Raw genomic sequence first — 22,892 nt, 5'->3', positions numbered from 1 at the left:
AATGATCCGAAACCGAAAGTAGGGGCAGTTTTTGTTGATGCCAATTTCTATAAGTTGAGTGGGCACCAAAGTAACAGTGATTCAGCAGTTGGGAACTCATTAATTATATATATCACCATCATCAACAATAATAAGGACGGTCAAATTTAGGAAGCTCTTCTCTCCTTGATAGATTGTTTCATTACGTTAAAAATATAGCCATGTCAAGGGCTCGAGTCTACGCGGACGTCAACGTTCATCGTCCTCGAGATTATTGGGACTACGAGTCTCTCACCGTTCAGTGGGGGTAATTATTGTACCTAATTAAATTGCTTTAAATGCTTTCAGCTTAAGAGTACACGATCTATGATTCTAAAGTTTGGTTGCGTTTGATAGGCCCGTCGCTTGTTCATATTGTATTGTTTTACTAAATCCTGAATCTGTGTGGAAGTTTTGATAGAAAATTGAGTTGTCCCCTGAGTCATGTCATTTGGTTATTGAAGACTGTTTTGCCATGTGATTCTTCGGAATAAAAAATGGTATTTGCCATGCTTACTTAACATGGAGTCTCCTTCCCTCATCTTTTTGAACTCAGTGATCAAGAGGACTATGAAGTTGTTCGGAAAGTTGGAAGGGGAAAATACAGTGAGGTTTTTGAAGGTATAAATGTTACCAACAACGAAAAATGCATAATCAAGATCCTTAAACCTGTCAAGAAAAAGAAGGTGATTGCTCTTACTCTTTCCTTTTCCTACAGCAGGATATTCATGATAGCTAGTAGGCCTGGTTGGCATAACCATGTTGATTAATGTTACGCCCTTGTGGCCTCCCAATTAGTGGAAGTGTTAGAATATGACCAAGTAATTGCTTTCTTAATCTTTCAGAATGATGCAGCGAGTTGTAAAACCAATCCTGCCATCGTTAGTTGAAATAGAAATCTCACATCTCTTGACTGTCTTCATTGATGTAATCCTGCCGTCACTGATGTGATCTTTTTCTTTCCTGATAATTTGTGTTTTTGTGCATTTGATGTGGTATTTGCTGAAGTCTTCCTTTCATGCACATATAGTCACTTTCCTGTCCTAGTAATTAAAATTTTGCATAACCCTTTCTTAGTTCTGCTCGCCCAAAATAAGTTATCAAATTTTATTCTGCAATAGTGTTTCATGAAATTTTCTTGAAGGGTTACTGGCTTAGATCATGCTGCTTCTATCATTGGTGAACATTGATGATTACTGTTTGCACAAAAGTATTATGTACTAATACTGATTGGTGCTGATGCAGATAAAAAGGGAGATAAAAATTTTACAGAATCTTTGTGGAGGTCCAAATATTGTAAAGCTGCTTGATATTGTCCGAGATCAGCACTCAAAGACTCCTAGCTTGATTTTTGAACATGTGAATAGTACAGATTTTAAAGTCTTGTACCCCACACTGACAGCTAACGAGATACGCTACTATATATACGAGCTTCTTAAGGTTGTTTCTTATGATCTTGTCCAAAATTTAGACTATTGAGACTACTTTACTTATTGTCTCCTTTACTTTTCTTTTACTTCTTGGTTTATGCTTTCCATGAAGTTATGCAAAGAATGCTGTATTTATTTAGGAAATTTTTAATAACCTAAAATTTTACTTGACTAAAAATATAGAAAGCATAATAGATTTCTTCCCTTGGAATGGGTGGGTGATTGCATTCACTTAATCAGCATGCTATGCCGCGTAAGGTAATTATCATGCCAGGTGAGGGCCTGATGGAGAATCAAGACATTTCCGTTTGGGATTTACAAGTTATTTAAATTTGATACCTCCATGTTAGAATTAGAAACACCATTTGGGGAGTCTGTGTAATCTTGATATAAATCTGGTTAATTACATGCAATTTGTGATTTCAGGCTCTAGATTATTGCCATTCTCAGGGCATCATGCATAGAGACGTCAAGCCTCACAATGTCATGATTGACCATGAGCAACAAAAACTTCGCTTGATTGATTGGGGTCTTGCTGAATTCTACCACCCTGGCAAAGAGTATAATGTCCGAGTGGCGTCAAGGTATCCATGACTAACATCACATTTGCTTGACCTATTTTTCATTAATTTACAATTAGTATCATAATGAAGAACTTATTGTATATGTAATTTGTGAAACATGATTTTATTATACTGAAGTTATGCATGTTGTGTGAGGTGATGCAAGAGAAATGCTTATTTTGTTTTGGTGTCTTTCTCTCTTTGTAGAGAAACAGTCTTTGGAAAGGGACAGTGGATGTTCTTCATTTATTTTTTTTGAATTTTTTCTTTCAAATAATCATTGGTTTTACAGGTACTTTAAGGGGCCTGAGCTTCTTGTTGATTTGCAAGACTATGACTATTCATTGGACATGTGGAGCCTCGGCTGTATGTTTGCAGGAATGGTGAGCATTATGTCTAAAATGGCTATTCCATTCACTTTATTTTAATTATTTTGCTTTTTCATCAAGAAAGCATCAAACAACGGTGTTTTTGTTGCCAACAGATTTTTCGCAAGGAACCATTCTTTTATGGTCATGACAATCAAGACCAGCTTGTCAAAATTGCAAGGGTAATCCTAAATTTGTTCTATTTGAAATGTGTTAATGGTCCTAAGCTATCTACTGCAATTTTTGCTATGCAGACTTATGCAATAAGTGCCTGTATGGTTGGTTTATCTCATTTCAGATACATGCTTTTTCCAGGTTCTGGGAACCGATGAGTTAAATGCATACTTGGACAAATATCATTTAGAGCTTGATCCGCAGCTTGAAGCTCTAGTTGGAAGGTATACCTGACTCGCTTATGATTTTTTTCCCCTTCCCCTTAAACCTCAATGCTAAATCATAGAACTTCATGTAAAACTTCAACAATGAATGAGATCTAATTTATTGCATGCTAAGAAAGGCAATTTCAGAGTGAGACACAGAATTCTTGTGTTTGGATATTATTGCCTTACAGAAAGAGGGTTTGGCCTATTCCCAATAATAAGAAGCTGCAATTCTGCAGAAGTAGCAGAACTAGTACAAATATCTGCATTACCTTCTCTCCCTCCGGATTCCCTTTTTAAAACCAACCCTTTAATACAACTTCCTGTTGTAGGACACTCTAGGGATGGCAAAAATCCCCACGGGGACGGGTACCCTCGGGGATTTTCCCAATTCGGGGAGGGTATGGGGATAATTTCATACCCAATTTCTTATTCGGGGAAGGGACGGGGAAATTTTTTTACCCAATTTCTTATTCAGGGAGGGGACGGGGATAAAGTGGAATCCCCATCCCCTACCCATTTCCCCATTTTAATTTTTAATTTAATTTTTATTTTTTAAAATTACTAGTAAATAAATTATAAAATTTGAATTATAAAATTATAAATATTGGTAAAAATAAAAAATATCAAAATATTTATATTATTAAACTTTTAGGCCTAATTAACTAATTAAAGTCCTAAATTTTTATTTAGGACATTAAAAAGACCGGACAAATTCTATTAGCCTAAAACTTTTGTTTTAATTTTAATATTCATTAAATATTTTAAACTTAAATCTATTATTTATTTATTTTTAGATGTTATAATTGCCCACAGCAAATCACAATTTTAATATCTAATCTAATCTAATATTTGCTCTTGATTTGCTTCGACTTAACTATTGTGTTGTAAATGGAATAGTCCATATTTATAAAGTGCCCACACCACCATTGAAAAGTTAATTTTGAATCTAAATTTGATTTTATTTGTAACAATTTTGTATTAGACTATTAATTTGTTCATGATAGTTTGTATCCCTTGCATGCTGCGTTACTTACTAATTTAATGTATGTGACTTTTGTAATGGATATTAATGTAAGATATATTTCGAACTTTACTTTTATTTGAATTTTTTTTATTTTAATATGATTAACTCAAAATCGAAAACAAAAAAAATGTATTAATTATTCGGGGATCGGGGACCCTCGGGGATCCCCTGTTATTATTCGGGGAGGGGATGGGGATTCTCTAAAATAATTTTGACGGGGATGGGGAGGGGACGGGGACATACGTAAAATATCGGGGATGGGTACGGGGAGATTGGTCCCCTCCCCTCCCCATTGCCATCCCTAGGACACTCGCTCATTTTTTCTAACATGTATTTAATTTCTATTTCAGGCATAGCAGGAAGCCATGGTCCAGATTCATTAATTCAGATAATCAGCATCTAGTTTCCCCAGAGGTCAGTTAAATGTTTTGTTTCTCCAATGTTCTTTAGATGATTAAAAGTTTGTTCATGGTTTACTTATCAGTTTATTTTTCTCAGAATTGTTTATTCACTTGGGTATGATTTGTGTGATGTGCAGGCCATTGATTTTCTTGATAAGCTTCTTCGCTATGATCACCAGGACAGGCTTACAGCCAGAGAGGCAATGGTAAGTTAATGGGATTTACATCTATAGTATATATACAAAATTTCAGTGATGAGAAATAGCATCTTCTTCCTTTCTTATTTATTTTTATTTTTTTGGCCTGATGGCAACTCAGTCTCATCCCCACCCACGTCAGGGGAGTTTGAAACCCAGACCAGCACCCACAAAGTAGCACCTTCTTCCCAACGAAGAAATATAAAGAAGCAATGCCTATTTTGCTTAGTAAAGCCTTGATCATAAAAATAGATTGGACTACATGCTATATTCATCTCAATTTGTTGGAAATTTTCAACTAAATAGCTCATATCCTAGACGAAGGCATGAAATTGAGGATTGCACCTCTCTTCCCTTTGCTCTCTGTGGTTTTTATGAATGCTGAAATATATGTTCTATAAATAATGGCCTGATATGCATCGTGTTCTTAGCATTTTTATCATAAACTGTTCATTTCTGTACTGCAATTTATTCTGACTTTGCCCACTTCTCCATGTTAAATTGGTTTCAGGCTCATCCTTATTTCTATCAAGTGAGGGCTGCAGAAAATAGCAGAGTGCGCGCGCATTAGCTCCATGCTTAGTCCCTTCCTGAGTATACTTGTATTTCATTTGGGCCCATTCTTATGGATGGAGTATATTTCTGGTCTATTGATAAGTCGTTGTACCAGTAGTCTATAGCTCGCATCCATATTTTCAGATGGTCTATTGACAAGTAGTTGGTAGTATACTTGTATTTCATTTGAGCTTTAATGTTGCTCGTGTGGACTGTACAGCTTGTTCCGTTGTGTTTGCCTTATACATGTCAATTATTTGTACAAAATTACAGATAATAACTTTTCTTTTGATGTGGTCATTTAGATGTCTGCACTGCACCGCACTCTATTGATTCTGCAATAGTCTGGTTTAAAATGTGTTAGCGCTCAGAGCTTTCTAAGTCTGATAACAGAAAAAGCTGCTTCGCTTGTGCAGGATTGTCTGCTGTCATTATCGAATCAGATTCTCAAGATGCAGTTGATTTCGTTAACAACGGGAAGAGCAGCAGAATTGAGATCTACGGGATTATTTTAGAAAAGCAAAGCAGAATGAAGGGATTTTAATGATATTAAAGTCTAACATACACCAAAATCTCGTAATTCCATTGCTTATTCTTTAGTTAGATTAGTTATAAAAAAATGTGAAACTGTTGTATGGGTAGGCTCGTACTCCTGAGAAGTTTATATAGTTCAACTCTTTGAAAGAATGAAAATTATTTTCCTCTAAGAAAAGAGAGAGAGAAAGCTGCTTCCAAATATGCCAGTAAGGCAGAAAACATCACAAAAATAATTTAGCATGCCAAGGCAACAATATATATATATATAGAGAGAGAGAGAGAGAGAGAGAGAGAGAGAGTTTGCAAATAGTTAATTATTAGTATTGATAAGACTGGAAGGATCCCTCTTTTTCCCAAAATCTTTCTAATTTTAACCCACAGCAAGACACATACTGACGAGGGCTTTAAACCCATCTCCAAATACATAATCAAATTATTGGTTTTTCATTTCTTTAAATGGGGGAAACATGTAAATAAATCAGATTTGGGGTGTCTGGCTTCGGCATGTTCCTTGCACTTCACCTCAGATGTGGTGCAAATGAACGTCTGCATGCATACCTTGCACTGCAATCAACAGCAACAAAACCAAAAAATGATTTTCTCTCATCACTGTTACATTCATCCCTCTTCACAATTGAATAACTAAACATCACAACATCAAGAAGACGACAGTGACAAGTATTGTACCCAAGCAACACAGCAATTCGCAGTCTGTGACTGCGATAACCACCAACAGTGTCCATGGTCAACAAAATAACTGACTAAGGAGCAATAGTAAAACCAGTTTTCTAATCCCTTTACCTTGGGCACAAATAATTCAAAGCAATTTGAGTTGCCTCAATTGCTCATGTGAAATTCAACATTAATGATTTTCCTCCACATCTGACAATGCTGGCCTCTATATATATATGTGTGTGTTCTTAGAGAGATCCGTGATTAGTTAGGAATAGGATAAAAGACAAAAAGATACAAATTTTAATATACATAGATAAAATATATGTTTTTTATTCCAAAAAGATACACATAAATTCACAAAGTACAAACCATTCATACAAATTGAGTTGCTTGTTAACTTAACCAATTCTTTAATTAAAATCAACCATTCTAAACCCAAAAATCGAGATTCGATATTTTGACTTTTACATGACAATCAAACTGATCAGATAAGTAGGAAATGATAAAGAGGATAAGATTAGAAGAGCAATCTAATAACATTACTGCATTAGCAGCAGCGTACTGCGTACCTGGATGGACATGGCTTTCTTGTTTGACTCCAGCTGACTCCCTGAGCAAATAAAGGATCGGATCGGATCAACAACAATAGTTGCACCAAAAAATAAATGTAAAAGAAGAAAAGAAACCCAATAGATCTTTGATAAACTAAACTGCAAAAACCCACGTTTCGATAACTTAAAGAATCTTCCTTTTAACTAATTAAATGTTTTATTTTTCTCAGGGAAAGTAGAAATAACGTACCCTTGCCAGCTGCTCTCTGCTTCTCCATGTTCTTCTCACGAGCCATCTTTGATTTCTGGCCGTTGCCGCCTCCCATTTCCTTTACAAACCACAGAAGCTAACAGGAATCGTTAAGTTACGAATAAAAATACCCAAAATAATTAAAGATGGGTTTTGGTCATCAGCAGCTGTGGATGACAGAGTTTATATAGGCAAATCCAATTTGGTACAGTCTACTGCTACCTTTTTTTTTTTTTTTATCTGAATAAATATACACAACACGGCTAATAAAACGATATTTTTTTTTTCTCTTGAGTTATTTTTATTTTTATACTACTGTTCTGATGTTAGTCACTCGCCAAACTTTGGAAACTTCCTCTATTATTTAATTAGTTAAATGTTTATGTCTATTTTAAATTTGTGATTCATCTTCCTTTTGTTTAAAATGAATTGTATGTTTTGTATAAAAAATAGGTAGTATAATAATCCAAGTGGATATGGAGTTCTGAAGTCTGAACCCATCAACACACGTCGGGGATAAGACATGGCAGAGGCACTAAAAAAAGGTGTCGGCCTGAAAATTCTGCGTATTAATTAATTAATACCGATAATAATCTACACCTTTTTTTTTTCTTTTTTAAGTTAGAAAATAAAAGAATGAGCATGATAATGCAGTGCATGCAATATAATGTGGGGGTGTATGTTTTCTTTTTAGGGTAAAAGCTCGTTTACTCCTTATATTTTGAAGTTAGTGTCCGTTTAGTCCTTATATTTTTAAAAATGCCTCAAACCATTCTTACCATTAAATTATTGACACTTTTGCCATTATCTTTTGTTCCTTTTAACTTATTTTTATAATATTGCCCTATTATAATAATTTTTTAGACATTATTAAAAAGAAAAAAATAACCCTATTATAATAATTTTTTTAGACATTATTAAAAAGAAAAAAATAAATTACCAGTTTAACACCAAAAAATAAAATAAAATAAAAAATATATATTAATTTTTGTGAAACACACTCTTGAGTTAAAATATTAATTTTTCTAAAAAAATTGATAATGTAATTTTTTATGATATTAATTTTTTAGACATACGTGAGCTTCCACAAAAATTAATATATACCTTTTTTGTTTTTATTTTATTTTTGAGTTTAATTTGATAATTTAATTTTTTATTAATATCCAAAAAAGAAACATTATTGTAAAAATGTAATATTGTAAAAACAAGTTAAAAATAATAAAAAATAATGGCATAAGTGTCAATATTTAGTAGCAGGGACATTTTGAGGTGTTTTTAAAAATACAGAGACTAAATGGACACTAACCTCATAATATAGGGACTAAACAAGCTTTTACCCTTCTTTTTAATACTAATTATATGTCAGATTATTATAAATTATTACATTAATTTTATAAAGTATATGTCTGGACATATAACCCTCACAGATAAAAATGTCTTGTGATAATTTTTTATTTAATTAAAAAAAATTAAGTTTATGAAAACTCGAATTACTATTTTTATAAACTTACTTAATTTTAAGAATAGTGGTTCACCACCGGACTAAAGCCCAAGTGCGGAGTGTATGTTGGTTATGTGATGTGAATTAAGATAAAGAAGAAAAGCACATATTGAAATTGAGATGAGATAATGGAAGTGCTTGAAGTATATAACAAATACAGCTGGAGCTCACTATATGTTATAGGCGGTGGTAGTAGAGCTGGCTCATAAATAGCCATGCAAGTGGTGGAACCCATATCCAACTCCCACCAGGATGAAGATCGGAAGATACGAAACAACAATAAATGGCCCTTTCCTTTCAACAGCCAACTACTGCTGTGATAATTTTCATCCGACTTGGCGTTTGGAGAAATTTTAAGATATATGGGAATTATTTATTAGTTATATAATAAATAAATAATATTATAATATATATATTTTTATTTTAAAAAATTAGTATGGTAGTTATATAAAATTTAAATACATATATCATGCATGCATTAAGTAATTACATTACCTCTTATATATTCTAAAATTTCTCAGCTGTTAGATATTTAGATGGTAGTTTGGAAAACGAAAATGCAAAAATGAAGAAAAAAGAATGAAACAATACTCAAAACCTCTAAATTTATCCCACCAAACAAACAAACACCGCTTTTGAATGCATTCCAAAAAAACTTTTACGCACATACAACTGCCCAATTTGGTAAAAGTGTGACAGCCACGTAACATATTTTGTGTAGATTGTTCATCTTTACAAGAGTTTTGAAATAATGTATTATATGTCTAAATTGGTATTGGTAACCAAAATCAAGTTGAAGTATCACCATCGCGTAATGCTTCTAGATAATTAACTTCGTGTGACGCTTTAAGAGATCCAACAACACAAAATGCTAATAATAATCATAAATCTATGATATGATTCTTCTAATTTTATTTATATATTTTGATTTCTGTTGGAAATTCAGCTAATTATATATGGTCGAAACGACGTGTTTCAATGACTTTCTTCTAGTGAATTTCACATTTTTCTTTGTTTTTTTTTTTTTTTTTGTATTTATAGTTTATATTGACTTTCTTCTAATATACGTAAAATAACTCGTTTTTCCCTATAGTGAAAGAGAAGATAATACCCACAGTATTATACTTTTGTTTATAATCAATCTTGTAAAAAAATATTGAAGAAGTGCATATCGAAACATTCTCTATTCAATCATCTTTGAAGACTCATGCGACTTCCAAGTATCTTAAACGGCGGTGCAACTCAAAATGCTTTAGCAACGTGGAAGTACGCAGTCGCAACAAAAGTTTTAGTTGAATCCACCTTGTCGCACAAAGTAGTAAACAATGATACAAGTTTTGACTTTTTTTTCTTTTAAAAAAAAATTGGTTTAATGTATATAATGAAAAATATATTTTTGAATTTTGATTGGTAAAGTTCATGGAATTCTTCTTGCATAATAAGCACATATTTGCTTGCTAACATTTTTTTTTTCCCAAAGTTAGTTCATTCTTATCTAAAGTATCCTAATTTTAGCATTGAGGCTTGAGGTTTCCATTAAAATGACGAAAAAAAATCATATGGTTAATTTTCGCACACCTCTCTTATGAAGTGACAATCTTTAAATTATCCTTCTTACTTTTGAAAATATCAAGTTATCTCCAAAAAATATTATCTGTATTATTATTTTTAACGGCAAAAAATGTAAAATAGTATTTATATATACAATTATACATTCTCCTAATAGTCAATTAATAGAAAAAAAAATCAAACTTCTATATGAACTAAATTTCATGAATCCAAATCTTTTTATGTTTTTCAAAACACACACGAATATATTTTAAATATTTATATTACACACCCAAATACGTTAAAAAAATTTTGTTTTATACCCCTGGATACCAACGCGCAGCCATGGCAACCAAATTCATGCCATGCACAACCAAGGCAATCAAACCTATGGCCGCGTGTGGCCATGACACCCAAACCATTGGCCACCCGCGGCCATGGCAGCCAAACCCATGGTCACGTGCGGCAATGGAAACCAAATCCATGCCCACGCACTCAAACCTTTGGCTATGCGTGGCCATGGAAACCAAACCCGTGTGCAAAATTTTAGAGTTAGAGATCCTGATCGGCAAACTCTAAAAATCTGCATAATGAAAGACTATCAAGAAAAGTACCATATTCTCTCGGCAAACCAAATGAGAAAAGCCAGTAATAAAAATGGCATTGTTTTAGTTTCTACTTTATTTATTTATTTTTTTTGGTTTCACGGTAACCAAACAGAATACAACACAACAAAAGAGTATGTAAAAATTGAGATTATTTTCCAAGGAAATGCGGCCATGGCCCATGGGGACCAAACCCATGGCCGCGTGGGGCCATGGCAGCCAAACCCTTGGCCACGCGTGGCAACCAAAACAAAACTATATTATTATTGTATTTTATTATTGATTTATTTTTTTTTAGAGTTAAAATCTTTAGTTAACAAAACTATTAAAAAATGATATTTTTATACTTTAATAAATCAACGGCGGTCAATCGTTAAAATTAATGATTTTTAGGGAGAAACTTAATGTTTTTTAAAGTAATGAGAGAATTTTGAAAACTATCACTTGCAAAATATTAAAAATTTATAATACAAAATAATTGAGAGGGCCAACATAAAAAATTTACATAAAAAATAAATTTTTAAGTTTTTTTTGGGGAAAAAGGACCAAAGCGCCCTTGTACCTCCACAATAATTATGTCTGGGCTGATGCTACTGCTATCTAAACACTTTCTATGTGCATATAGAGATGACAATGGGCACCGCCTATAGCGAGTTTGTCACCAAATGCAAACCCGCACAAAATTTAAATTACCAAACTCACTCGCAACCCGCAGCAGGTTTTGACAATTACCAAACCAGTAATGATATCCGGCGGGTTTTTTTACAGGTTTGTACATTTAAAATCACAAATGTTTTATATATAAATTGACAATAATAACCTCAAATTCCACATAACATACTCAATTTTAAATTTAACCAATGTAAATGAAAAATTAAAATTTCAACATCAATCTAACAAAAATTTTCAAATTTAAGTGTAAAATATACAAATTCATTAAAAAAAATCATAAGCTAGTATTTAAGAATAACAATTACATTTCATATTATTAGTCAACACATGCTCTAAGAAAATATCATCATTTTATTCATCACCATTAGCAACCAATCAACATGATGCCTACAATAATTATTAAAATTAATATTTTCCAAAGAATAATACTTTTCAAACATTAATCTACAGAAAAAAATTATAATAATGAAATAATTCATGCATTAAGTTAAATAAAAATAGTCCATAAAAATTATAATAAGTGTATAATAATCCATGAATTAAGTTAAATAAACTTAGTTCCTTAACTCATCAACAATATATTCATCGTCGGAGAATTTACTATTTCCTACTTTATTAGAAAATTATGCATCTACAAGTAACAAGTATATCAAGAAAAAATATAAGTTTGTAATGTATAACAGACATTATATTCTATTGAAGTAAAAATGCATTTTGATACCATTAAATTCAGCACACAACCAATTTTGAACACACATTAAAGCCTCTAACGTCTTTGGATGAAGCTACTACGAGTCTACGATGTTATTTGACACTTTGCATAATTGCATTATTTTTTTAATATATTTTTTTGATTTAAATATTTTTCAATTAAAATTAAATTAAAAATATTTAAATAAACATTACAGGTCTGGATATCCGTCGGATATTAGACTAATACCAAATCCACCCGCATCCAAGTGTGAGTTTTAATTTGTAATACCAAACCCCGCAGCCCGTAAAATTATCTGCAGCTGACAGATTTAGACGGATTTGCGGGTACAATTACCATCTCTATGCACATATAGACCCAGAGGCAAGTAATTAAGCCTGCAAATGCATCGTAATTTTCCTTCTTTTCTTGTTTTTTCTTTTTTTATATTAATTTTCCTTTTTTTTTTAAAAAAAAAAAAGGCGTTCATCTTAGAAAAGCTTGAGAATTGATTAGTCAATAAACCAAAAGCACAAATATCCTCTTTTCTCCAATCTTCTTTAATCAAACGAAGTCCGAACCGCCCAAATTACTACAGCTACCAACAACCAAGCATTTCTACTTACCCAAAAAAAGCAAAGTATTTTTCTTAATAAAATTTTATAACTTGTGATACGCATACCCTAATTAACTCCAATTAATTTAGTCCTTTTGTGTTGTAGATGTTTTACTCGTATTTGGCGTTTTTAGACTTGGCAATATGGCCAAAACTCAGTGCTGCTTTTAATTTTTTTTTTTTTTATTGAGTACTAAATTAGAAATCGGTTGATAAGTAAAATATAAAAATAAAATTTGACGAATGATTCAATATCATAAAAATTCAATTCACCACCGAATCTTAATCTATTATTGGCATATCCCAAACAATTTCACGAAACTAACACGTTTAAGTGCTAATTCGTGACGAGTTTTGTTAATCGATAATTTATTAAATAAAAAAAAACCCACAATCACTAATATTAAATAATTAATCACTTCGAGTTCCACATGAAAAAGAAAAAGAAAAAGAAAAAGAAAATAGGGGGCCAGCCAGCTATTATGACTTATGAAACACGAGGCTTGAAAGGGATAGAAACCAACATGGAACATCAATAAATGATAACGAAGACAGTTAGGTCAGGCAACCGGATGAATAAGAACAAGAAGAATGAGATTAAACCGATGACGCAAGCCGTCGCCTAGTCAGAGCTCCCTCGTAGAGAAGTCCGTGAAGTGGGACCCGCACTTCCCCCGTAAATTTAGCAAAAGTGCGATTCAAAGCTTTGCTAAAACCACGACTGACATTTACAGAACAGAATATGCTTTGCTCCCTCTCTTCAAATATACTTTCCCTCTTTATTAGTCTCCTCCTCTGCTTTTTAACCATATCCCTTCTTTTTTTAATAATTTTTCTCCCTTTTTGCTTTCTTTATTTCCGTTTACTTTATTTATTTATTTATCTATTATTTGATCATTTCTATTTCTATGTCTCTGTAATATACGCAACGACATAACATTTCTCACTTTCTAATCCTCATCGTCGTCGTCGTATTACTGCTATTATTATTATTATTCGTCCGTCGTCTTCAATTTTCTTGTAATCTTGATTTGTGCCCCCCCCCCCCCCCCCACCGTTCGGTATTAATATGGAGCTTGTTCAAGACTTGGTTCTCACTGCTCTGATTGCTCTGTTATTTTCTTATCTTATTGCTAAGCTTGTTTCTTTCGCCATGTCTGGTGCTGGCGATTCTGCCTCTGCCTCTGTTGTTGAGGACTTGAAAGACGCTGATGATGAAGTTATCATGGAAGAATTGCAATTTGGTGCGAAAATGAACGTTGGGATCCTTGAAAATCAACACAGAGTCGAGTCTGTTCAACAAGAGACTGTAGAGAAGGTTGATCAATTTGAAGAAGTTGTGGGACCGCGAGAGGATGATTTAGTTGAAGAGACCGTCATTGAATCGGCTCCTTTAAGCGATAATGTGATTGTGCAATCTGAAGAGAGTAATGTGGTGGGCAAGGAGTCAGAGGATGGCGTGGCGAGTGATGACGATGATGATTGGGAGGGGATAGAGAGGAGTGAATTGGAGAATGTTTTTGCGACGGCTGTGAAGTTTGTGGAGGTATCTGAGTCTGGTAACAAAAAAGATGATGCGCTGAGCGATGTGCAAATGGAATTGTATGCTCTTCACAAGATTGCTACTGAAGGACCTTGCCGTGACCCCCAGCCCATGCCTCTCATGCTCTCTGCTCGTTCCAAGTGGTACCAAACTTTCCTATTGTATCTTTTATTTTAAATGTTTCCTTTTTGTTTTCTGTTTTTGGGTTCTTTGTTGTGCTTTGAATGGCTGTGATAGTAGGGATAGGAACACATATACTGGATAGCCGAAACAATTAACCATGTAGCTCATTAGGCAATTCAACCGTGCCCCCCGATATAAACACAAATACTAGAAAGCCGAAGCAATTAACCAGGTAGCTCATTTGACAGTTTAACTGTGCCGCCTGTTCAATCAACTCAGAAATTGTCTTTAGAACGCCAGTAATAAGACAATTGAGATGGCAAACTAAAATAGGATATCATGACTTTTAGCTGATGAATTAACTGGTTAATTTTAGTTTGATTAGATGTAACTTACATAATTAATTACCAAAAGAGGAGACAAACTTAGAAAGAACTGAAAATGGAAAACACCATAGGACTTGGGGCCTACCATATACGAAGTTGCACGGTATAGCTTGATTGCTAGTTATAATAACAGGGTTCAGAGCTGTGCTATGTGTGAGTGATGGAAGGCACTGCTTACGTTGTGCAAGGAATGCTTGGCAAAAGCTGGGGAACATGAATCCGGAGGAGGCCATGGAGCGGTATGTTGCCCTTCTGTCTGATAGAGTACCTGACTGGAAGGAAGAGAATTATCACGTGAGTCTTCATTTTTTGAGGCATTGTGAGATTATGATTTCATGTTTTCCACCTTGGAGATGTTGTTTGGATTGTTCTACTGATATGCCGTTGTTTATGCAGGTAAATGATAAATTGGAATCAGAAGAAACAGTGAAACCTGATGCTGTAGCTCCTTCTGACACGGGTTCATTTACAGGCGACCAAACTGATCATACGCATGAAAGGTGGTCTGTAGATGGATTTATTGGTCAATATAAATTAATTAACAGCAGTCAGTTTTGGATGCGGTTTTGTGCTCTTGCATTTGGTTTCTCTTACACTCTCTTTGGTAACCTGCAGGAGCCTGGAATTGCCGTCTGGCAGTGAGGGGAGCGATCTGACTGCAGCCTCAAGCACAGTAACCACGGTATGATCATTGTCATTTTTCATTCTGCATTTTCCCCTGGATTCTACTTTCAACTGAGTTCTAATTTCATTCCCCGAGAAGAAGAAGAATTGCAATGTCACTGGCCTTTGCAGCATGTCCACATCTTTTATTGGGCTTTATGAGTCTAGGGTAGATATGGAGGATTAATTTTGAAGAGAATCCATCCTGACACCTTTTAAATATCCTAGCATTAATCTGACTGTTTTAGATATCACAATCTGTTGCCTTACTAGGCTCAGAAGGCGATTTCATGTTTTTAATCTCTAACCCGACCTGCAATTGCACTCAAGAAATGTGCTATTAGAAATCTGGGGTGCAATAACTATTAGCTATCTGGGGTGCAATAACAAGTTTTTTCCTAAAACTTAATAATATCCTGCATTTTCTCAAGCTTCATTTGGCTTTTCTCAATTATGTCTTCAGTTCAATTTAAACAAGCCTCATGTTCTCAAGTTTTCTATTAAGTGTGCAACTGATAAATCAATTAATCTGCAGTGCTTTCGGATAACTGGTTTTCACTCTGTGGAGACACTGTTTATATACTTTGTACTAATGATTGATGCTTCATCACTTCAATGTTCATAACGACGAATGTAGACTCTATATAACCTACTTCGATATGAAAATTTTCAGGCCAAAGAATGACAGGTATCGGTTTGCTGCTTGATCTACCCAGTCACTGGGGCCATTCTCCTGGGTGGTCTGCTTGACCAGTAACGGACTATTATTAATTCCAAGTATGCTGTTTATGCTATCATTCACCCGCCCTATTACTATATTGATGCTATTTGGTTAAGGAAACCATTGGCATTGTGCATACATGCATGTATATAAATATACCTCAATAAATATATAAATAAAATAATCTGTGTTGCCTGTAATTTATTTTCTGGGTGGTTGTTGAGATTGTTGAAGTATGTATTACTGATCATATCTCTTGTACATAACAAATTTGCTGGCTGATTTCCAACGCTGTTTGCCCCTTTATCCTGATTGCTGCTTTTTTATTTTGTGCACCTTTGACCCTGGATTCCTTGAAGTTGAAGGGATCAAGGGATGCGTTGGTGTTGTGTGAAAGAATATATAAAGATATATAGAGGGGCAACGTGCACATAGATGATGATGGTCAAAATTTCTGAAGTGAAAAATCGTAATGCAACCAAGACATGTAAGTGCCCCTCACGTTTGCAATTGTGCTATTTTGTTGGTATTTTGGAGAAACAAATTAGATAGTCAATGTCTTCCTGCATGCTGATTTGTTTACAGTGGATATGTTGATTGTTGGTCTGTGTTCAAATGGAAAACAAAACAGCTGCCGAGGTTGACTAAGGGACAAGTAATGACAATTTAACTTGTGCTTGAAACAATCGGAGAAAGCCTTCTAGAATCAAATTGGAAAATAAAAATTATCATTAATTTTCATTAGCTAGGGTCAAAAGACTTTATTTATCAGAGGACAGGCTAACCTGTACTCTTAATTTGTTGATGATAGCATAATGGAGAAATCTCATCATTATTAGTTTGATTAGTGTGTCCTGTTTAGTGCAACAATGGAGCATGGCCTTATCCGGAGCCAGGGCCATAGCCGCCGCCACCTCCTCCTCCTCCACCACCACTGCCGTTACCATACCCTGAGCCCGAGCCTGAGCCAAATCCATTTCCTCCACCATTGCCACCCCAACCAGAACCGAAGCCACCGCCCCCACCACCACCACCGTTACCAAAACCGCCGCCACTACCAGAACCATATCCGTGGCCCGAACCAAAGCCACCACCTTGGCCCATGCCGCCCCCAGAGCCATAGCTCCCGCCACCACCTCCTCCTCCAGTGCCACCACCAGATACAGGATCAGCACCACCAGAGCCATAGCCTCCCCCGTAGCCTCCAGCTGTAATGTGATAGCCAGCTGCCTCTTCAGCGACTATAATATCCCTCAGAAACCTCGCCACTCTGTTAGCTTCTACAATGAAACAACTAGAAAGGCCCAAACACAAGAAAATGAGACCCCACGAAACCACACCAAGTCTTACCATGGCCAAAACGTAATCCTACGCATAAAATAGTAATGCAAATGTAATTATTTCACGCAAATTAACCAGGAACGTATAGCTTAATAGGGAGTGGGGCACCAACGTGTAATTTATAGAGGGTGAAAGAAAACTGAGGTGATCTCCTTCAGGCATCAAGGGATTGATCAGGGTTTGTTAAAGCGGAGAGTGTGTGAAGATAACTGGCGCGTGCGAGATCTGGTTCTGGTGATATGGGCAATTTGCATGACCACAACGCAACGATGCATTAATGTTGCCGTCTATCTATCTCTGTCCGTGCTCTTCATTTTCTAACTTAATGCTCCAAATCTTCGGTAATTACTAATTAATTAGCTGAAAATCTTCGAAATGTTTGCGTCTTGCAGTTTCAACATTCGTTCAAGATGGGGGGAATATAGTTAATTAAAAACGCATCGTTTTAATTAGTTGCTGTTAATAGATTAACAAAGAACACACAGGCAATGTGAAATTGGCTAAATCTTATTTTGAAACTTATTCGCTCTCATGTGTTTTCTATCCCAATTTTTGAATCGCAAACTAAACATAATTGTTTGGGTGATAAAATAGAGTGACCAGAATCAAGTTTTTCTTGAAGCTTAATTCTGCCCATCTTGCCACTTAAAATGACTTGGAAGAAAACTGGCGAGCAAGCGATTGAAATTGGAGACAAACACGGTCAAAACAATCTTTTCACCTCACCCAAAAATCCAAGGATTGAATTCTATTCACAAAACCCATAACCCCATGATCCTATGGAGTAAGGGAGATTAAATTCTATATATAAAAAAAAAAACTCATAATCCTAGAATTTAGGAGGGATGAATGAAAAGCTCTATCAAAAACCCTGATATACCATAATTCATGGGAAGAGATTTGATTCCTGTAAAACTCTTAAAAATGTCAACAGTTGAGAACTTTTTTCAAAAATTCCTCTCATCGCAGAATCTCAAAGATTTACTTTTTGAATTGATTCTTCATTCTCACCCATCTCTATCCTTCCTTATTCCATCCTTACTTTTTTCTCTTAGTTTAAGAGAGAACTTCTTTTTATATTTTCTTTTTTAATTTATTTTTATTTATTTTATACAAAATTTATGCACTTTGTTATCTTACAAAAGTCCTCGATACTAATTTAAATGTCGGAGGGTTAACATTAAAAAAACTTTCGACACCTTTGATCAATTTTTTTTTTTTTTTGTTGCAAGTGCCGCCAAAATAGAATCGTGCTTGCCATCTCCTGCTTACTGATTTGGATTCCTAGTCACCAATTTCTACAGAAATTATTAAATTCAGACTACAATCTATCTCTCCACACAAATAAATTTAAATGCTGACATTAGAATCTAATCTACCGCCAACACACCGACACAATCAGATTTTGACATCAACAATTAGATTTTGGCTCGATCAGGCAACACGAAGGGATTGAATAGCTAACTCCACTCCATTTTCTCTCTTAATTAATTAAGCCCCAGCCGAAAGGTCAGCCATCGTTTTCACGGGGACATCCCATGTGGCCACAAAAGTTGGTAATAATCGCATGCATATGTGATTACATATGGCTCCTTTCTTCGATAGCCTGTGCCTGTGTGGACGATATTAAAGCAGAAATAAACCTCGAAGGGATTTTGTGCTGTTAATTTATAATGTCATTAGGAAAACTCAAAGCTGCAGACACAGAAAATCATACATATCAAATTTTGAACATCGTTATAAAGTATCTACAAGATATAGATGACAAATTTGGTTGAATCTATCAAGGTTGTCAAACAAATAAATTAGAAACTATCAAGAATCTGTTTTTTTTTTTTTTATAAAAAAATTATTATTGCACCACTTTTATTTTACTTTATATTTATCTAACCACCACAAAATTTTAACATGCTCTCTGCATCACATTTCTTTTTACATTTGTATCAACTAGCCACTTTTACACTAACACCGTTAAATAATTTAAACAAAATGATAATTTTACCCCTAAATAAATTAAAAGTCCATTTTATTTTATAAAAACTTTGAAAAATAAGAAAATTATTATTATAAAAATATCCCTAAGTTTAATAAAAAAATAAATCCTAAAATTATAATTTTTATTTTTAATAAAAATCTAAATGAAAATTATAATTATAAAAATAATTACAAAATTTTGGGATTTCAATAAAAATCCCCTAAATTATTAAAATTTTGGGATTTATTTTTTGGTAAATAAATTCAGTTATTTTAATAAAATTTTGCAAAATTTTAATTTTAATAAAAATAATTATTAAAATTTTACAAACTCTTAAATTTAATAAAAATCAGCTGAGCACCTCTATTTGGGATTTATTTATTTTATTAAATTTAGAGGTATTTTTATAATAACAATTTTCTTATTTTTCAAAAATTTTATAAAATAAAATAATTTTTTAATTTATTTAGGGGTAAAATTATCATTTCATTTAAATTATTTAACGGCGTTAGTGTAAATGTGAATAGTTGATATAATTTTTTTAAAAAAAAAAAATAGTGCAGAAAACATGTTAGAATTTTGTGGTGGTTGGATGAACATAAGGTAAAATAGAAGTGGTGCAACGATAATTTCTTTTTTTTTTTTTTAACTAATGAATTAGCTAGAATGGGTGGAGATGAGGACATTATTTTATTTTTAGGACTGGCCTAAAAGTATGGATGAGGTTATTGATTTAACAAGAATTAAGCATGTCAATACAATTGAACTCAATGCTTATGGAATTATAAGATTTTTTTTTTTCTTTGTTTTGATTTCTTCTGTCTTGTCTGCTTTAGAAATGGAGATAAGAATTACAAGTGGCAATTCCATTCACAGAACATGGATGTAATCGCAGTATATTCATGATATACTTAAGTGGATGCATAAATGTATAAAATTTTCAACTTCGAATTCAATAAGTGGCCGTATGTATAAATTATTTAAAAGTTCAGCTAATTGTCACTCTCAATTCTGTTTGAGTGGAGAGCGTAGCCGCCCGACTGATTTGAAAAGTCAAGGAAACAATATGGCCAATGCTGTATTCATTTGTGATGTTTTACATCATCTGATAACGAAAATTTGTATGTTTCGGCTTCCAACCCATCTTAATTATGCGCATTAAAAACAGATCAAATGCCTCAATAATGAAGTTGGTAGCCCATAAAGTTGGTATTGTCAGTTCTAGTATGAATAGACCATCGAAGAATTGAACTATGGAAGCAATCAAATGCGGAACCGAACCCCCCCAACTTTGCGTGGTAAGGCGAAACTTTGAAACTCCGAATAATTTGTATAACTTGCTGTAAGAGACTGTTTTGTTTCCGAGATTACTCAAACTCTCGAAACATGCAAGCTATATAATTTTATCGCGTAATAATATCTCGACATATTTTAAGTTTAAGTTTTTTTTTTTTTTAATTTTTATTTTGTTCTGGTATTGACTAATAAGCAACCTAATCTACCAAGCAAAGAGATTTTACAAGATAACGAACGCCCACAAGAATTTAAAGTGATATATTATTATATATCTAGCATTACGCGATAATGAAAGCCATGAATGACGGTTGGCATGGGAGCTGTAAATTTTTATGGTTAGAGATGAAGCCATTAGCCACGAAGGATCTCAAAAGCAAAGCTAATGACTGAAAAAAGGGTCACAGCCAACTGAAGATTATGACATGGGACAAAGCGATAAGTTTAGCTAAGGCAGCTTGAAACTATTAATGGAGCAAACGGTGGGAGATGTAGTGGATCCAATTATCTATAATTGATACACGAATATCCAGTGGCCCATGAGAGCTTGATTCCATTATTGAGCCAAGGAATCTCGAAGGATACAAAATCAAAAGCCAATCATTTTTTTTTCTCATTTTTTCCCCTTCCCTATTTTTTTTGCTTTCTTCAATTTTACGTCTCTATGATTGCCCAACTTGACAATCCCCTCTCGGTCTTGCACTCTTGTTCATATATATATATATATATATATATATAATCAATCATAATTTAATGAGGAGATTTTTATTTTAATAAAATAAAGACGAAAATAAAATAATCAATTACAAATTCGGATAAAAAAATATTATAATGAAATATGTGTTTCTTTCCCTTTTACTAAAATAAGATCACTCATTATAGACACACACATACATGGAGACATCCTTCACATTTGAATACTACTATAAGGTAGCATTTACATCTTAAATTGGAACGTGAATCATGGGATTGAGAGTGTGACGTGAGAATAGCAGTAAGTTATTCGCCTACACTAAAATGAGAATATGGAATCAGAATCAGAATTCAATTTATATGTTTACTTTATCTTTAATTAGGAGTAAATGATTTTAAATGATAGTTTTACTCTTATTTAAAGAATTATAAAAAATATATTTGAAAAATAAAATATTTATTTTATTATATTTATAAATTAATATTAATTAATAATATTTTTAATTATGTAAATAATAATTTTTATTAATTTTAATTTAATTATGTAGATTAAAAATCATTGATAAAAGCAACACAAATGAAACATTATTATTAATAACATAGTACGAAATTAATATTTTCTTATAATGAAGTATTTATTGTTATTAATTATTAATATTAAATAAATATAATAATATTATATTTAAATAAGTTTATTATTTATTTTTAATAAATGTAAAATATAATATAATAATATTATTTAAATAAATATGATATTATTTATTTCATTTTATTTTGTTAAATATAATTGTATTAAATTTAATAAAAGAAATGCAAAAAATGGGAGGTAGACGTGGGAATGGGTGAGACTTATGTAGCGGGATGCCCACTCTTCCCTTAAAATATAGAAATAAACACATGAATTACATAGAATAATATATTATGTGAATATAGGGTCCAGACATTGTGCAACTGTGGTATGATACCATTGCTGCTTTCAGCCATTAGATCCAGTTAGGGTGACAACTGTGACTGGATCTAATAGCTGAGTGCAATTGTGGTATGGTACCACAATTGCACCGTAATTTTGTCAATGAATGTATATACAATTATACACACGTTACTAACAAAGCCCAAAACCAACTTCTTACTAATTTTTTCTTTGAATGTTAACATGATAGTAATAATTTCTGCCGTCTCTTAGAATAGAATTCAAACATTAGAAGAAAAAAATGTTCAATTACGTAGGCTTAATAACAAGTTCCTTCCAAGAATTTCGTGGCAGAAAAATGAACAAATTTTTTTGACGAGTGGGGCCCTTCCCAGCTCATTAATAGCTGGCCAATTATTTATGTTTGCAATGGTTAATCATTGTAATAGTTATATGTTCAATAAATGGGTTATGAATCTCTATTTATTTGTTTGTTTATTTTTTTATTTTTTTTATAGTAAAACCTTTCATATAAATAACTATTGATTTTGTCCGTATGAATTACCATGAGTCATCGCGTATGTTCAACTTGCTTGATCATACTCTTCGAGAGAAAAAAAGAATGAAAATCTTCTTACTTAAAAAAAAAAATTATATCG

At 33.3% G+C, this 22,892-nt stretch overlaps 4 protein-coding genes and 1 long non-coding RNA gene across 7 annotated transcripts; 3 read left to right on the top strand and 2 right to left on the bottom strand.

The window, feature by feature from the left end:
• The first annotated feature begins 17 nt into the window (after positions 1–17).
• LOC102619470 (casein kinase II subunit alpha-2-like) lies at positions 18–5,651 on the top strand. 2 transcript variants are annotated; one of them, XM_006472219.4, is made up of 11 exons: positions 18–286; positions 575–704; positions 1,264–1,458; positions 1,875–2,032; positions 2,304–2,394; positions 2,496–2,561; positions 2,695–2,777; positions 4,137–4,200; positions 4,325–4,393; positions 4,896–4,986; positions 5,356–5,651. In XM_006472219.4, exons 1-10 carry the CDS (start codon positions 201–203, stop codon positions 4,953–4,955), a joined length of 1,002 nt encoding a protein of 333 aa, XP_006472282.2. In that variant the 5' UTR covers positions 18–200; the 3' UTR covers positions 4,956–4,986; positions 5,356–5,651. The 2 variants fall into 2 exon arrangements, with proteins under 2 accessions (XP_006472282.2, XP_024952217.2); XM_025096449.2 differs by lacking the exon at positions 5,356–5,651 and having other exon boundaries at positions 19–286; positions 4,896–5,239.
• Positions 5,652–5,775: 124 nt separating this feature from the next.
• On the bottom strand, positions 5,776–7,182 carry LOC102619185 (hypothetical protein). The gene is made up of 3 exons (XM_006472217.4): positions 6,953–7,182; positions 6,721–6,761; positions 5,776–6,040 (listed from the first exon to the last, which is right to left on the bottom strand). Exons 1-3 carry the CDS (start codon positions 7,026–7,028, stop codon positions 5,921–5,923), a joined length of 237 nt encoding a protein of 78 aa, XP_006472280.1. The 5' UTR covers positions 7,029–7,182; the 3' UTR covers positions 5,776–5,920.
• Positions 6,677–7,080, top strand: LOC127902774 (uncharacterized). The gene is made up of 2 exons (XR_008055361.1): positions 6,677–6,818; positions 6,933–7,080. It is a non-coding gene; the product is annotated as an uncharacterized LOC127902774 (long non-coding RNA).
• Positions 7,183–13,276: 6,094 nt separating the features above from the next.
• LOC102618312 (acyl-CoA-binding domain-containing protein 3-like) lies at positions 13,277–16,310 on the top strand. Of its 2 annotated transcripts, none has more exons than XM_006472213.4 (5): positions 13,277–14,271; positions 14,826–14,931; positions 15,034–15,140; positions 15,253–15,319; positions 15,974–16,310. In XM_006472213.4, exons 1-5 carry the CDS (start codon positions 13,655–13,657, stop codon positions 15,983–15,985), a joined length of 909 nt encoding a protein of 302 aa, XP_006472276.2. In that variant the 5' UTR covers positions 13,277–13,654; the 3' UTR covers positions 15,986–16,310. The 2 variants fall into 2 exon arrangements, with proteins under 2 accessions (XP_006472276.2, XP_006472278.2); XM_006472215.4 differs by having other exon boundaries at positions 13,292–14,271; positions 15,034–15,137.
• A 593-nt stretch (positions 16,311–16,903) lies between these two features.
• On the bottom strand, positions 16,904–17,374 carry LOC107176308 (glycine-rich cell wall structural protein 2). Its single transcript, XM_015528599.2, has one exon. The coding sequence runs from the start codon at positions 17,372–17,374 to the stop codon at positions 16,904–16,906; it is 471 nt and encodes a 156-aa protein (XP_015384085.2).
• Between the last annotated feature and the right edge of the window lie 5,518 nt (positions 17,375–22,892).

Source organism: Citrus sinensis, chromosome 5 (assembly GCF_022201045.2).
Source record: "Citrus sinensis cultivar Valencia sweet orange chromosome 5, DVS_A1.0, whole genome shotgun sequence".
NCBI classification, from domain to species: Eukaryota; Viridiplantae; Streptophyta; class Magnoliopsida; order Sapindales; family Rutaceae; genus Citrus; species Citrus sinensis.
This window is presented reverse-complemented; position numbering and strand designations above follow the sequence as displayed.

Coding starts and splice junctions, on each gene's coding strand:
- LOC102619470 (XM_006472219.4), top strand. CDS start 201: ATGTCAAGGGCTCGAGTCTACGCGGACGTCAACGTTCATCGTCCTCGA. Junction 1,459..1,874: donor ATATATACGAGCTTCTTAAG/GTTGTTTCTTAT, acceptor TTGTGATTTCAG/GCTCTAGATTATTGCCATTC. Junction 4,394..4,895: donor TTACAGCCAGAGAGGCAATG/GTAAGTTAATGG, acceptor AATTGGTTTCAG/GCTCATCCTTATTTCTATCA.
- LOC102619185 (XM_006472217.4), bottom strand. CDS start 7,028: ATGGGAGGCGGCAACGGCCAGAAATCAAAGATGGCTCGTGAGAAGAAC. Junction 6,762..6,952: donor GCAGAGAGCAGCTGGCAAGG/GTACGTTATTTC, acceptor TTATTTGCTCAG/GGAGTCAGCTGGAGTCAAAC. Junction 6,041..6,720: donor AGAAAGCCATGTCCATCCAG/GTACGCAGTACG, acceptor TGTTGATTGCAG/TGCAAGGTATGCATGCAGAC.
- LOC102618312 (XM_006472213.4), top strand. CDS start 13,655: ATGGAGCTTGTTCAAGACTTGGTTCTCACTGCTCTGATTGCTCTGTTA. Junction 14,272..14,825: donor CTCTCTGCTCGTTCCAAGTG/GTACCAAACTTT, acceptor ACGTTGTGCAAG/GAATGCTTGGCAAAAGCTGG. Junction 14,932..15,033: donor GGAAGGAAGAGAATTATCAC/GTGAGTCTTCAT, acceptor TTGTTTATGCAG/GTAAATGATAAATTGGAATC.
- LOC107176308 (XM_015528599.2), bottom strand. CDS start 17,374: ATGGTAAGACTTGGTGTGGTTTCGTGGGGTCTCATTTTCTTGTGTTTG.